Source organism: Amborella trichopoda, chromosome 3, assembly GCF_054954075.1.
Source record: "Amborella trichopoda isolate Santa Cruz 75 chromosome 3, AtrichopodaSantaCruz75HAP2 v2.0, whole genome shotgun sequence".
NCBI lineage: Eukaryota > Viridiplantae > Streptophyta > Magnoliopsida > Amborellales > Amborellaceae > Amborella > Amborella trichopoda.
The window spans coordinates 52,016,506-52,030,938 of record NC_142338.1 but is presented as its reverse complement, the minus strand read 5'-3'; the positions used below and the strand labels follow the sequence as shown (position 1 = coordinate 52,030,938).

At 39.5% G+C, this 14,433-nt stretch overlaps 1 protein-coding gene across 41 annotated transcripts in view; it reads left to right on the top strand.

Moving 5' to 3' along the window:
* The window catches only part of LOC18429230 (uncharacterized), a 59,407-nt gene that overhangs the window by 9,638 nt on the left and 35,336 nt on the right, over window positions 1-14,433 (top strand). For 22 of the 41 annotated variants that reach the window (XR_016051603.1, XR_016051591.1, XR_016051601.1 and 19 more), the window contains 6 exons: window positions 10,994-11,229; window positions 11,309-11,402; window positions 11,559-11,630; window positions 11,737-11,796; window positions 11,896-12,000; window positions 13,036-13,146. Coding sequence is in view for 25 of the 41 variants with exons in the window: in XM_088861242.1 (XP_088717368.1) it covers window positions 10,994-11,229; window positions 11,309-11,402; window positions 11,559-11,630; window positions 11,737-11,796; window positions 11,896-12,000; window positions 13,036-13,146 (678 nt within the window). In the remaining 16 variants the exon portion in view is untranslated. Of the gene's footprint in view, window positions 1-116; window positions 377-10,926; window positions 11,230-11,308; window positions 11,417-11,558; window positions 11,631-11,736; window positions 11,797-11,895; window positions 12,001-13,035; window positions 13,147-14,433 lie in introns of those variants that run through there. The other 19 variants (XR_016051593.1, XR_016051604.1, XR_016051592.1 and 16 more) reach the window with 3 other exon arrangements.

Sequence of the window (14,433 nt, the reverse complement as noted above, 5' to 3'; positions counted from 1 at the left end):
GTAGTCCATGGTCCCTATCTTGTGATCCAATATCCTGGCATATCTTTTAGCTATTAAAGTATATCCATTCCAACCAATTTTGGGCTTTTAAAATGGGTTTTGGTCAACCATTCTAGGGAGGTCATTAGAAGACGGTGTGCTCAGGAATCCAGAGAGAAACTCTGAAAGCAGAAAGCAAACCTTAGATCTAGACAAGCAACCTTGAAGCCCTAGCCCCCTGAAACCAACTTAGATCAGCAAAACTCTAGTTCACCAAGCCAATGCTTGGTAAAGTTTGAAGAGAGAACAACAAAGGATACACAGTGTAAACACAGCCGTGGTTCGGATATGGGCGAGGTCTCGAAGCCTAGGTGCCCGGGCCAACTGGCTCGAGCAGGTAACCTTTTCTTTTCCATTTCCAGCTAATTTATTTATTTTATTAGAGTTATTTTATTTATTTTATTAGATTTAGGATTCTTGTATTGCTTTTTTTTACTGTTTTTCTATTTCGTATTTCATTGCATGGATCATTGCTGGCTCTGCCATTGATATGAGATTAGATATACTCATTTTTTAGTAGATCTAACCTTAGATCAGAATTTGAAGCATCCCTACTCTCGATCAAATCACTTTTAAAAACAAGTTTGTGGTTCGGATCTGAGAGATCTTTCCTTGAAGATCTCTCCAATATGCATCGTAAACAGTTTGGTGCCCACCGTGGGGCATTTCGAGCTAGATCTGTGCATGCAAAAAAAAAAGCCCAAGATCTCCTTTTGAGGGCCATTTTTTTTTTAAAAAAAGGAAAAAGAATCGTTTCATTTAATTGCATCTTGTTCTAGTTTCCCTTTTTTCGATAATTTGGTACTACTTCGCTTTCTTTTCTCGGCTTGGATCCATTCCAAAGAATTTGCTTGTGTTTCAAGTGGTCTTGCGTGTTTTTGTTTATAGCTAAAAATTTTCAGATCCTACGCTTCTTTTGCATCTTCACCTCATTGAATTTTTGAGAGAGAGAGAGAAAGAGCTGCGATATTTTCTTTGGGTGTTAATCTTGACCTCTCCGTCTTTTTGTTGCTGGAAGATCCCATTCAACACAATCAAGAAGAAAAAAAAGAAACTTGCTGTGAAATCCCATGCCACCCCATGCGCTTTACCAGACCCATCTCAACCAACGCAATTTCAATGGATTTCAAATAAATTTGTGCCTAGATCCATAGCCGGACTTCCGGAAACAGGCAGTCCCAAGAGTTGTGCCTAGATCCATAGGCGGTTAAGATTCATTCGTTTTAGATTTGCAGCTGGTTTCCAAAAGAAAAGAATAGAGAGAGAGAGAGAAAGAGAGAGCAAAAAGACATCTTTATCTTCATCATCTTCATTTCCTTTCTCCTTAAAAAAAAAAAAAAAAAAAAAATTTTTGTTTCTTTGCGCTTGCTTTCCCTGCGCTCTCTTTCTCTTCGTTGTCGTTATTTCCTTTTTCCTTAAAAAAAAAAGAGCTCCCACATTGTATAATCCCAAAATTCCATTTTGCCGATTTTTTTTTATTTTTCTAAAAAAAAAATCTCTTTTGCAAAATTTTTTTTTTTGCTTTTTTTTGAAGGCATTTTCTTTTTCCCCATATAAAAGAAAATAGAAAAGATAAAAAAAAGAAGGATAAGTAGATTAGATTTTAAATTCTTTATCTTGTGTTTTATCCGTAGAAATAGATTAGGTTTTTAATTCCTTATTTTGTGCTTTATCCATATCCGGCACATTAGACAAATTTTCTCTTCTCTTATCATACTAGATTGGACTTGATGTTATTTGACTTGATATTATCTGTTTGATCTTATTTTTTGTTTTTAAGTCCTTTTTGCATAATTTAAAACTTTCTTGACTCTATCTTCTTTTAAAAGTATTTTTACCTTTTGAATTAAAAAAAAAAAACTCTTTGTTTCAAAAACAAAAAAAGAATTTTTTTTTTTTTAGAAGTTTTCAAAAAGAAAAAAACAACAAACCCTCTGTGCTTTAAAAAAAGAAGGAAAAAAAGTGGGTGTTTAAGGTCATCTTTCTTATTAAAAAAGAAAAAGAAAAAAAAACAATCTTTAGCCAATTTCATTTTAAAAAAGAAAAATTTACTTTCCTAAGAAAAAAATCAACACTTTTTTAAGCCTCTTTGTTAAAAATAAAACATAAAAAAATAAATTTTTAAGGACATTTTGCTTAAAAAAAAAAAAAAAACTTTTTAAGGCCTTTCTCATTTTTGAAAAAAAAAAGCTTAGCAAGAAAAACATAAATAAATAAAATTACAGCTTATTTTGTTTAAAAAAAAAATCACTTTTGCTGCAAAAGTTGTTTTTTTAATGCCACTTCATTTTCTAAAAAAAAAGAATCTTCACTTTAAAAAAAATCACCTTTAAGGCCTCTCCCTCTTTTCAAAAAAAAGAAAAAGAAAAGAAAAAAAAAAAGGCCTCTTTCATTTCTTTGCTTGTAATTTGGCATTTGCCACTTCTTTGTCTTTGTCATTAAAGAAAAAAGGGGTTAAAAAAAAAAAAAAAAAAAAAAAAAAAGCTCAGGGTCACCTGCGCTCTCTCTCTAATTGTGCCCTGATCGAATCACCCTCGGCTCGGGGCGCGCTCAACTACGCACGGGCTGCCCGATGTTCCACGTTTATTAACTGCATACCTTCTTAGGGGCTGCTTTACCTTGCACCTCAATTGTGCTCTCGGTCGGTTAAAATTCAACACACAGCATACTTCACTTGGCGCGATTTGTGTCAAGTGCTCACATTTCTTTCTTTTGTGTTTGTTTGCTTGCTTGCCATTTTCTTTTCACTTGCATGCTCCTTTACACACTACTACACACAACGGACTGGGGAAGCCCGGGAAACCAACAAATTTTTTTTCAAAAAATCCGACATTAACGTCGTGAGGAGAAACTCGCATTGAGAGCTGAATCGGTTGGGATTTTCTTATCTTTAATTGTGAGCGGCCCCTCCGTAATTCCTTAGCCTCAAAGCAACTCCACATACATTAGGACCTGGTTGATTCCTTTAATAGGTGATCAGGACCTACGTGGGAATCTACTCAGCCTAACTGCATGTCAATAGTTAGAAGTCCACTTAGACCTAGCCTACCCATAAATTTAGGGCTAAGATTTTGAATGCATTGCTTGCTTATATAGGTTGATTAGTCTTAGATCTCAGTCGATGTCTACACCCGGTTTGAACTTGAAATCTTTGGGTCCAAGTCCAGGCTTGTGCCCAGCCTAGGCAGGTCCGAACCTAGGCTCTCTTTTGGTCCGAGCCAAGGCTCGTGCCTAACCCAACCTTGATCCAGTTCGGGTCAACACCCGGTCTGATATCCAATATCCAATCTTTCTAGGTCCATGCCTAGGCTTGTGCCCAACCTAGCTAAAGTCTGAACTAGATTCACACCCAGGTCCGAACCTAGGCCCCCTTTTAGTACGAGCAAAGGCTCACGCCAAATCTAGCCCAAATCTCAATCCAAGTCTACAACTAATTTGAATTCTGAGTTCTTCTGCGTCCGAGTCCTGGCTCATACCTAGCCTAGCTTAGGTTCGAACCAGGTTCACACCCAAGTCCTAACTTAGGCCCCCTTTTGGTCCGAGCCAAGGCTCGTGCTTGACCCAACCTTGATCCAGTCCGGTTCAACACCTAATCTGATATCCAATCCTTCTAGGCCCAAGCCTAGGCTTATGCCCAACTTAGCCCAGGTCCGAACCAGGTTCACACTCGCGTCCGAACCTAAGCCCCCTCTCGGTCGGAGCCAAGACTCTTATCCATCTAGTCTAGGTCTCAGTACAGGTCTTAGCCTACGTCTAGATATAGAGTTGCCTCTAGAACTAGACTAGGTTCACCTTAGTTCAGAGTTCAAACCTAAGCTCATCGACTGTATACTCTTGAGTCAAGACCAAACTTGGTTTCGAACTAAAGTCTATCCATAAGTCCTCACCCCAGGTCTAAACCCCTGTTTATTGTTTAGTTTAGGTCTAGTTAGGTTCGAGTCTTAGTCCAACTAAGTCCAATTAGGTTCAAGTCAAAGCCTAGTCTAGGCCCATGTCTGAGCTAGGTCCAAGCCTTTCTATTTTAGCACAAGTCTAGGAGTCATGGCCCAGGATCAAACCAGAATAAGGTCCAACTCTGCGGCTTTAGCTCAGTCTGGATCTAGGGGACCTAGATAGTCTGAGAGGCACCGTCATAGTGTTCCCTCATAGATTCATAGTACTCGTGTCAGTGAGCCGAGTCTCAACCCATATGGAACCATACCTAGTGGTATGAGCCGCCCAATTGGTGTCCCTCACGTCTGTGATTTAGAAGCCACGAGCCAACAAGTTAGCAGGGTCTGTAACACCTTGAACAGTCAAGGAGTTAGGCCTGGGGCAATCCTCCAGGATATGGGGGTTAGTCTTACATCCAGTCGACATACCAAAGGTAAGGCCCCAGCCCAGATCTTTGAGTTAGCCAATCCTAACTAGGCCCAGGTTAACCCCGACGTTCAGTTAGAAGCCTGACATTCTAGTCTTAGCTATCAGCCACTGAGAGGGCAAGTGGGTTTAGACACACATAGAGCTAGGGAAGGTCTACCCGTACAATCTATCACCAGTAATGGTTAGGGTCTAGACCTAACCCAGTATCAAGATAACCCAAAAGTGCAAGCATTCTTTCGAGACCTGTTGAATTGAGGGTACACCGTCCAACGTAGTCAATCCAGGCGGGTTAAGTCAGGAATTCAAGCTATAGGCCACCTCCAACCTGTTGGTTAAAACCAATATAACCCCAAGGGTGCTAGCCTGCCAATCCAATCAACTAAGGGCCAGGGGTCTAACTCAAGTCATCACTCGAGTCCAGGATTAGCTCGAGGGCAGACACCATCTGACAGTAGTTATGGCCTTCCTTCGCTCTTTCAGTCCAGTGCTGGCGCGAGAGAATATCCTAACCGTAGGGTTAGATCATCCAGTGAAGGTCAGGGATAGGCGGACCTCACTGCTCGAGGTCAGAGGTCTAGTCATCATAGCTGCTCAAGTTGTCCATCTCAGTCAAGTGGTGATCCTATCCTATAGGCCTTCTTGCGCGGCCATGTTGTGCAAACTCCGAGTAATGGGTTAACTCAGGCCCAATTTAATCTAGGTGAGTTTATAGGCCGACAACGGCACACCAAGTTCAACATATTCTGCAGGCTCAATCCTTGGGGAAACCTGCTACATGGGCTCAACAATCAGTCTATACAAGCCATATACTGCAAACTCAGATTCAATAGACCATACAACCAAGCCAGGTGACTGTTATAACAACGACTCAATTCACCTACATGAAACGCCTTCATGACTCTTTAGAGAGAATGGGAATATGGGATTTCTCAGCTCCTAAAACTTATGTACAAGAGACTCTAGGACACCTGGAAGATCTACCAGTAGGGTTTGTGATGCCACAATGCATAAACAAATTTTCTAGGAAAGAGGATCCTGAGGCACACATCAATGCCTACCTGTTAATGGCCCATACACTGCGAGACCTACCCAACCAACTTAAGGTCATGTTCTTGCATAGCTTATCAGAAGAGCCTTTGATGTGGCGCCAGAGATTCATGGAGGATAACCGTAAAGCAACTCTTGACGAAATGTTTAGGCAATTTTCCTCTCGCTATCACGGGGGAAGACCAGGACCCGTCACCCTTGGTGAGTTAACATCCACCCAATAAAAGTCGAGCGAGTCTCCTTCTGAATTTATAACAAGATTCAAAGAGGCCGCTATGCGAGTTGTCGAAACCCCACTCCCTGAATCTGCGAAGGTAGGCATGGCATTAGAGAACATGACTTCAGAATATGTCACTTTCTTTAGCAATGGGGTGATCGCTTACTCGTTTGACGTTATGCTTGAAAGAGTATCGGGATATGAGCAAGCTAAGAATGATGAAGCCGGAGTTTTTCATAACCCCTAATGATAGTCGACGCTCCAAAAGAAGGAGAAGGGAATGAGGACTCGACTGGTGAAGAACCCTCTCAAGAAGGAAAGGTGAACTTGATAGAGAAGAGCGACCCTTTTACAAACCTGCCCCGAGAAGAGACTAAAACTTACTCAACCATATGGAGAATGCAGACTTTCATGCCAAGGGAATTCATTCCCATTGATGATCCTTTTGATCCATCATTTCAAGTGAATGCTATAAAAGATGACCCACATGTGTGGGATGGTAAACTAAACTCACAAGGGATCCGAGATGAGCCCGAGAATAAGTTTGGTCAAGGCTCCAAAACTAGCGATTCCTTGAATCACGGAGACAAGGGTAGCTCGAGGATAGTTATTCAAGATGAAATAAAAGTGCAAATTTTTTAAGAAAACTTATCACCCCGAGAACCAGAACCACAAAGGAAAGATGATCTTCTAAAAATTCTAAGGAAACCTCTCGAACCACCTTTGCAAGAATTTTTGAATGATCCACCAATTTGGGATGAAGAGCTGGATATTGAAACTCCAACCATGTTACCTCCTTAAGAGGCAGGCTCTCTAGAAGTAATTAACGACATGGGCACGATCCCGAATACTGGGGCACCCCAAGATCAAGAGACCTCATTTAATGACGAACAAGTAGTTGTTGATGCACAAGACTCTACAGCGGCAGTCGTATGAAATCACTCAATGGGGGGCACCCACGTTAGATATTGGAAACATAACATGGGTAGTTAATGAGATTGAGCCCCAATTTGTTAACTCCCAACATGCCATAAGGCCATCCAATATTAACTCAGCCACTCTTCTTGTACGAGAGTCTCACCTTGACTCAAACACTGAGAAGGAGCCTACTACGGAATTAACTCCTAAAGAGCACTACAAAATCTTAATTGAAAAAGATCATCGAAAAGGAGTAGGGTGATCACTCGCCCCTTGCAAATAACCCAATGGGGCATTCACGCCTCATATTTCAAGAAGGCATTAATGCTTAATGAGTAACATAAATTATCCCATTAATGGGGAAAACCTAATGAGTTTGTCATCTAAGCAAAGATTGAGGGATTAGAAAACTGAGAGTGCTTCTTAGTCTGAAAATCAAAGTTTAGGTAGAGCAGTTCAAAGAAAAAGTTCAACAGAAATTCAGCAACCATTGTCAAAGAAATGTTTGATGCCAACCTGGGGCAAGGGAAATCAAAAGATAACCGATATTAGAACCTCTTTGCCACTTGGAGAAGGGAAAGATGATTGAATTCCTACATGATCTTAGGGCAAATTGCCACAAAAGAAAAAAAAATGGCACCGTTGACTCATCTTCTTCCTCCTCCTCTTCCTTCGTCATCGTCTTCTTCTTCGAAAATAAAAAAATAAAAGAAAAAATCCGCTGTGCTGAAAATCTGAAAGGAACCTCAAGTGTTGGAAAAAGAAGGCAACCAGACTGAACACCTGAAAGGGATCCTGGGCAATGAAAAATAAATAAAAAAGAAATCCGTTGGGCTGAAAATCCAAAAGGAACCCCAAGCATTGAAAAAAAGGCTACCGGGTTGAACACTCGAAAGGGACCTTAGGGCGACAAAAAACATGGTGTCATTGGGAAAAATCAATGAGCATTAGCCTGATAGAACATGGTTAAGGACCTCAATCATCTGGACTTCGAAAGGTAGGTGGTGGAGGAACAAAATCGGAAATCCAAGGAGATTCTAAGCCCTCAGGGGCAGTATCCTGTATTTTTCAAGACTCTGTTTTGCTCGAAAACTTCAGATAGCTCTCCTTTGAATTGAAGTACAAGAGCTGAGGTTGGAAGATCAAGGAATACTTGATGATTCATCGTCATGAAGATTCAAGCAAGGACCTGGCATGCTCATATAGGGTCCCCCAAAGGGGTCACAAGTGGTTAAACTGTAAGACCCACATTTAAAAAAAAAAAAAAAAAAATCTTGAAAATTTCATTTCAAAACTTTTTCTTTTAAAAAATGCTCATTGGTGGCACAAGCCTAATCTGCCAACCAATTTCAAAAGAAAAATCTTCCATTTCAAAAAAGTTAAAAAAAAAAAATGTTCCTTAGTGGCACTAGTCTAAACTGCCAACTATATTTCAGTTAAAAAATGTCTAGCCCGGTATGACATAAACGTTGGGTGTATCCGTCTAACCGCGTATGATGTTAAAGGTCGGGTGTATTCAGAAAATGTCTAGCCCTGTATAACATAAAAGGTCGGGTGTATTCAGAAAATGTCTAGCCCCGTATAATATAAAAGGTCGGGTGTATTCAGAAAATGTCTAGCCTCGTATAACATAAAAGGTCTGGTGTATCCGTCTAAACCTGCATGACGTTAAAGGTCGGGTGTATTCAAAAAATGTCTAGCCTCGTATGACATAAAAGGGCGGGTGTATCCGTCTAACCCCGTATGACGTAAAAGGTTGGGTGTATCCATCTAGCCTCGTATGACGTGAAGGGTTGGGTGTATCTGTCCATCGCTGCATGCTGTTAAACTGCTTAGCGGGCTCTATGGTTGCAAGAGCTAAAATTGCTAACAAAAAATTTGTTTCCCAAAATATCTCTCTTTTAAATTTTTTTCATTATATGTCTTGTGTTTTCAGAAACTTAAATTTCTTTGTTAAAATCGTAACCTGTCCATGCTCCTGGTTCTATTTCAAACTTCCCCCTATTTTCAAAATTTTTAAAATGTTTTCTAAAACAATGGAGCTGGACACCCGTACATGATGATTACCGCGTCGCCGCCTCATCTCTCTCTTCAGATTTGATCAAGAAACATTTTCCCATTGGGTAAATCCTTTGAAATCTTAGGAAACATTAAAAAAAATCAAGGAAAATGCCCAGTTTAAAGATTTGAAATTGTGAAAACCCCTAAAGTTAAGTGGTATGGTCAGAAAATCCAACTCGAGTTCCAAGCTTGTGTGACTCACCGAAATCTCACGTCGAAAACCCTAGGATGAAAATGCCCTAGGTGGGTGAGCGGGGAGCACAATGTCTTGGAGGAATAGTTGGTGTGCCCTTTGATCGCGGAACGTCAGGATGAAATTTAAAATGTCTACACTGTTTTTGCTACTCACCTGCCCCTTCAAGGACTGGGAGCGCCAAAGAGTGTCTACTTCTTTGCTACTCACCTGTCCCTTGAAGGACAGGGAGTGAGTGCCAAAGAGGGGCAACTGTAGACACCCCATTTTTAAAAACGGGTAAATTCCAATCTCCATAATTTTCTTAACCTTAGACAACCCTTAGGAACCTACTATTCTATAAGATCCTTGAATTATAGAAGACCATAGTGCATGGTCCGTATCTTGTGATCCAGTATCCTGACATATCTTTTGGTTATTAAAATATATCCATTCCAACCAATTTTGGGCATTTAAATAGGCTTTGGTCAACCATTCTAGGGGAGGCCATTAAAAGATGGTGTGCTAGACTTTAGACGGTGTGCCCCGGAATCCAGAGAGAAACTCTAAAAGCAGAGAGCAAACCCTAGATCTAGTGAAGCAACCTTGAAGCCCTAGCCCCCTGAATCCAACTTAAATCAGCAAAACTCTACTTCAACCTAGCTAAAACTTGGTCAAGTTTGAAGAGAGAACAACAGAGGATACACGGTGTAAACACAACTGTGGTTCTGATACGGGCGAGGCCTCGAAGCCTCGGGTGCCCAGGGCCAACTGGCTCGGGCAGGTACCTTTTCTTTTCCATTTCCAGCTATTTTATTTATTTTATTAGAGTTATTTTATTTATTTTTTTAGATTTAGGATTCTTGTATTGCTTCTTTTTTTTTTCTATTTTGTATTTCATTGCACGGATCAATGCTGGCTCTGCCAAGATTTAAGATCAGATGTGCTCATTTTTTAGTAGATCTGACCTTAGATTAGAATTCGAATCGTCCTTACTCTCTATCAAATCACTTTTAAAAACAAGTTTGTGGTTCGGATATGAGGGATCTTCCTCTAAAGATCTCTCCGATCTGCATTATAAACACCCTCGTGTAAGGTTACAGTTACTTAGCGAAAAAAAGGTTACATTCTATGTAGGTGTGACCTATTGCAGGGGTTTGCTACTCTGCACTTCGTTGTTTAGTTCACTGTGTTTTGGGAGTGTGATTGGGCTTTTCCTTTCAGCTGCAGGCCTAGAAGCTCTGTTGTATAGAGATTAAATCTTTCTTTGGATGTTGGTTAATGATTTCTGGTTGGTACCAAGATGGCATCTATTTCATTGTTTACCTCTAAATATGTGCTATGAGACTGTTTGATGTCAGGCTGTGGATGGTTTTGTAGTCGTTGATTCTTTAGTAGTTACCATAAGGTTCCATACCAGCCTACCTTTTCCTTTTGCAAGGGTTCAGATGAAATGTTATCCACTAATTTTGGCGATAGAATCATTGGAGTTTAGGTTTGAGGGAAAATGTTAATGTGTATGATGTTGGGAAAGAGTGATGGGCTTCCACGTGGAAGGATGCTGCCTATCAGAGAGATGAGGTGAAGATGCCGCTGATAGGAAAGAGTGATGAGGACAATTTGAAATTCCAGTTTATGTTTTCTTAGGGGGAGGAGGAAAGGGAAAGATACAATACTAGAAAGAACAATTCACAGCTGGTTTTGGACTCACAGCAATCGATGTTGGTGTCAAGATAGAGTGGTGGCAAAAATATCCCTACTAATTTTGCACAAGATACAAGGGTTGCTACCCTTCTAATCCTAAATGACTGATTTAAACTTGGGTATTGTGTCCCTGACAACAGATTGAAAGTGAATATGAAGTTTCAATGGTCATTATTACCCAAAACTGCAGCCTTGAACAAAATTCACCAGTTACTTGAAAGTTGAGACAAGCAATTCACATATGGATACTGAAAAATAAGAAATCTGCACATTGATACTATGCATCTATCTATGTATTATGTATTGGCATGATAGCATTTTCCATAATCTTATTCCTTGTGGTAGCGTTAGACTTAGCATGTTCTTTGGTTTCTAATTGGTAACCAAATTCTATTGGTTCCCGCAGTTTTGATATGGAAGTAGGGAGGCATCAAGATTGATCTAGTGATTTATGCTGAACTTTGATTGTTTAGGGGGTCTTGTGCATTAGCAACATGATACCGAGGAACATGCAAGATCCTCTTGCTTCTCATGTGAATGATCTGGAGGACGTTCCAAGTTTTGCCTCAAGGCTTTTAAGACCTTCCTCATTTGTTTATAGTTCCCCCATCAACTTGCACGACGCTGAATCAGTTCTAGGTGGTAGGAGCTCAGTTCCTGGAAAGTTTGACCATGGGGTGCTTGCACCATGCTTTGATTATTCAAACAGGTAGATGTCAAGTTGCGCATTCTGGAAACACCATGCCATTCTTTCTCACATGGTTTTCAATTTTCTTATGTGATTGTAGGTTTTCCAATGGGCTACCAAATGGAGACTCTGATCCTAAGACCTCAAAAGTGAACGTGGCTGATACATATTCAGAGAACACGCCAGGAACTCAAGTAATTTTAATTGGGTAGAAATTACTAGCTATGTCTTCATGAGATTTATTTTTCTCATGTTGATGTTTTCTTTGGTGGAGATAGTTCGCTTAACAAATGTTTGAGATGTGCATAACCATGGATAGATTCAGATTAGTGGCTTGTCATGTGAAATAGGAACTTTTACTCAGGGCAAGGAAAGAGGAGCTTTTGTCACTCCGTAAACATCTCGCAGATGCTGCTATTAAGGCATGAAAATTTATCTAAGCGATTTTTGACTGAATTGGCCTACTCCCATACTATAGTTTATATTGCAAATTGAGGCTTTTCTTGTTATATCATCTGCCATTTTCAGGAGACACAGTTGCTCATTGAGAAACATAATTTGGAGAAGAAGTTTGCTAGTTTTCGCATGGTTGGTATACTTTTTTTATCCTTGTTTTCCTATTCTTTATTTTTTATTTTCTTTAATGATCTTTTCATGCCTTTCTAATAAGCATCATTTGGGCAACAGGAGTTTGATCAGCAGCAAAGTGATGTCATAACTCTTGCGTCAAAGGCATTGTCTCATAGAAAAGATGATATTGAAGAAAATATACGGCTAACACATGCTTTGCAGGTGAAATTTTCGGTTTATATGTTGAAGATATTAAGGTGTTCATTCTGTGGAATTGCTTCAACAACCAATCAGACTATCAAGAGATACTTGTGTTTCTTTTCGTCATTCTAGTACTAAGGGGCACTCATAAATTTAATGTTGCATGAATTTTCTGTGTTTGATTAAGCTCGCATATTCTTTTCCATGCAGTTCTTGCATCAATTATTTCATTCTTCCTTGATTACTTCTTTTCACACTTCTGGCTGAGGCCTGCAAAAGTTTCCAGCTCTGTTAAAGCTTAAAATTCTGGGAATTTCCACTTGATATGGCATTCCCTTATTAGAACCTCCTTTTCTTACTTGGGAGTGGAATCTTTTTGGGAATATGTTCCTTTCTGGTAATATAGCTGTGACCTTCCTCTCAAAAACTTGTTCTTTGTGCTTTTTAGAAGAAATCCTTTTTATGAGAATGATATTTTTAATATTAAAGATTACATGCTGCATGACTGAAAAAAAAAGGCACTGTTTGCTTTCTCATCTTAGTAGTGTGTGGCTCAAGTCATATTTTTAAGAAGCTGGTCCTTTGGCTTGTTAGAAGAAACCAAGAGATGGACACTGTCATTAACAATCATAGGAAGTCAGCCTACCTCTTTGCTTCAAATATGATCCAGGATTTTCTTGTAATTTAAATGGAGGATAGCAAGTATAGTTCTACTGTAGTTGTGACCTTGTGATGGTGACTGATTAGTCTTCTGATGGTGACTGATTATTCTTCTGTTGATTAAAATTCTTAAGTGATACCCTTTATAGATTGTAGTCTACTATGCGGAGATACTCTTTACATGGACTTCTTTTATATGGGAAATCTGTAATGGTATGACAGAGGGTTCAGTTATAGAATAGCCATAGTAGTTTATATTCACTAAATAAGTATACGATTAGAGATTGGCTGATTTGTCATTTACGTCAGGCATCAATATGGCTAATTAATTGTTGTATAAATCTTATACTTTTGAATTGGCTATTTATTTCTTAAGATTTGGTTTGAATTCTCTAGGCTGCTGAGCAAGATAGGTATACTTTTCTTTCATCACTTCCTGGTTTGCTAGCTGAGTACGGCTTACAACCTCCGGTGATGAATGCTTCCTCAATCGTTAGCAATACGAAGGTATTTTCTACCTTTACTGTCTGATATTGTTATAGCTTCTTGTGTGCAAGCACCACTATTACAACTGCTGCTTTTTTAGAAGTTTAGAAATTAGAACTGCTATCATTACTGCTACACTTGCATTATTATTTTGCTGTTTTGGTTGTGTTTTGGATGTCTAGGGTTTTCATTTGTAATGCTGCTCTTGCGATTTTCATTGCTCTAGTTGTAAAGTCTTTTCACACTTAAAATGGATCTTGTACCCCAGTTGAAAAGGGATTGTGTTAGGAATTGACATTTGGAACTGCATTGTAGACAACAGGGGATATCTTAGTCTTCAGTATGTGTACTAAGTGACTGTTTCTGTTAATTGTTTGTTTGAGCCTCCGATGCTTATCCTCAGTGTAAATTTTTTACAATGTTTCAGTGCTTGTGCATTTCAAAGGGAAATATCTTTCTTATGCTTAAGTAATTGAAACAAATATTTTTTTGTTTTTGGCTAACTTTCAGGTTTATTGATGTCGACGTTCTTTTTGTCTACTGGAGTCTAGGCGGATAAATACTGAAAAAATGTACTAAAATTTGTATTTATATGTAAAAGTCCTTGATAATTTGATCTTCTTTTCTTCTTGAAAGTGCAATGAACTCTGGGTCTATCTCGTGTTATGGGGTGCATAGAATGTACTTCAGTTGAACTGGAGGATGATCCTTGTGAACAATGTGTCATGTATAGTTCTGTATCTTTAGGTAGCGTAACTCTGTAATTTTATGCAAAGTTGGAGAGTTTGTCATATCCCATATCCTGGGTTAGCTATCTCTCACTCAAACTGCATTTCATGAGAAATACACTCATCCTCAGTGGACTAGTATATGGTACTGGGGCTGAAGGACCATGTACTTTACCGATTCAAATGGTCTAGTCACACTGTCCAGATTTCGAGAGCATGGTTATGTCTAGTCAAGGATGCATTTATGATCCTTATTAAGTTACATAGGCTCAAACTGTTAGCCTATTGCTAGGTCTGGCTTCTTAAAATTAGAACTCAAATAATAGTTCTCTCCTTTTGCTGGATGTTCTTTGTATCTCTGAGGGATGGAGGAGGCTAGGTTAATTGAAACATACTCCTGTTCGAGCCGGAGTGGAGACCGAACTTCTGTGGAGAATAGAAGGGGTGATTCAGGTGAGTTCAATGTAGATCCAAATTTCTATTTACTTGTGGGATCTGGGTGGTTGAGGGGATCACCATGGCTCCTCTCTTCTCAAGGATCCATATGTCCCTTATCAGTGTATGGGCAACTATCTCATGG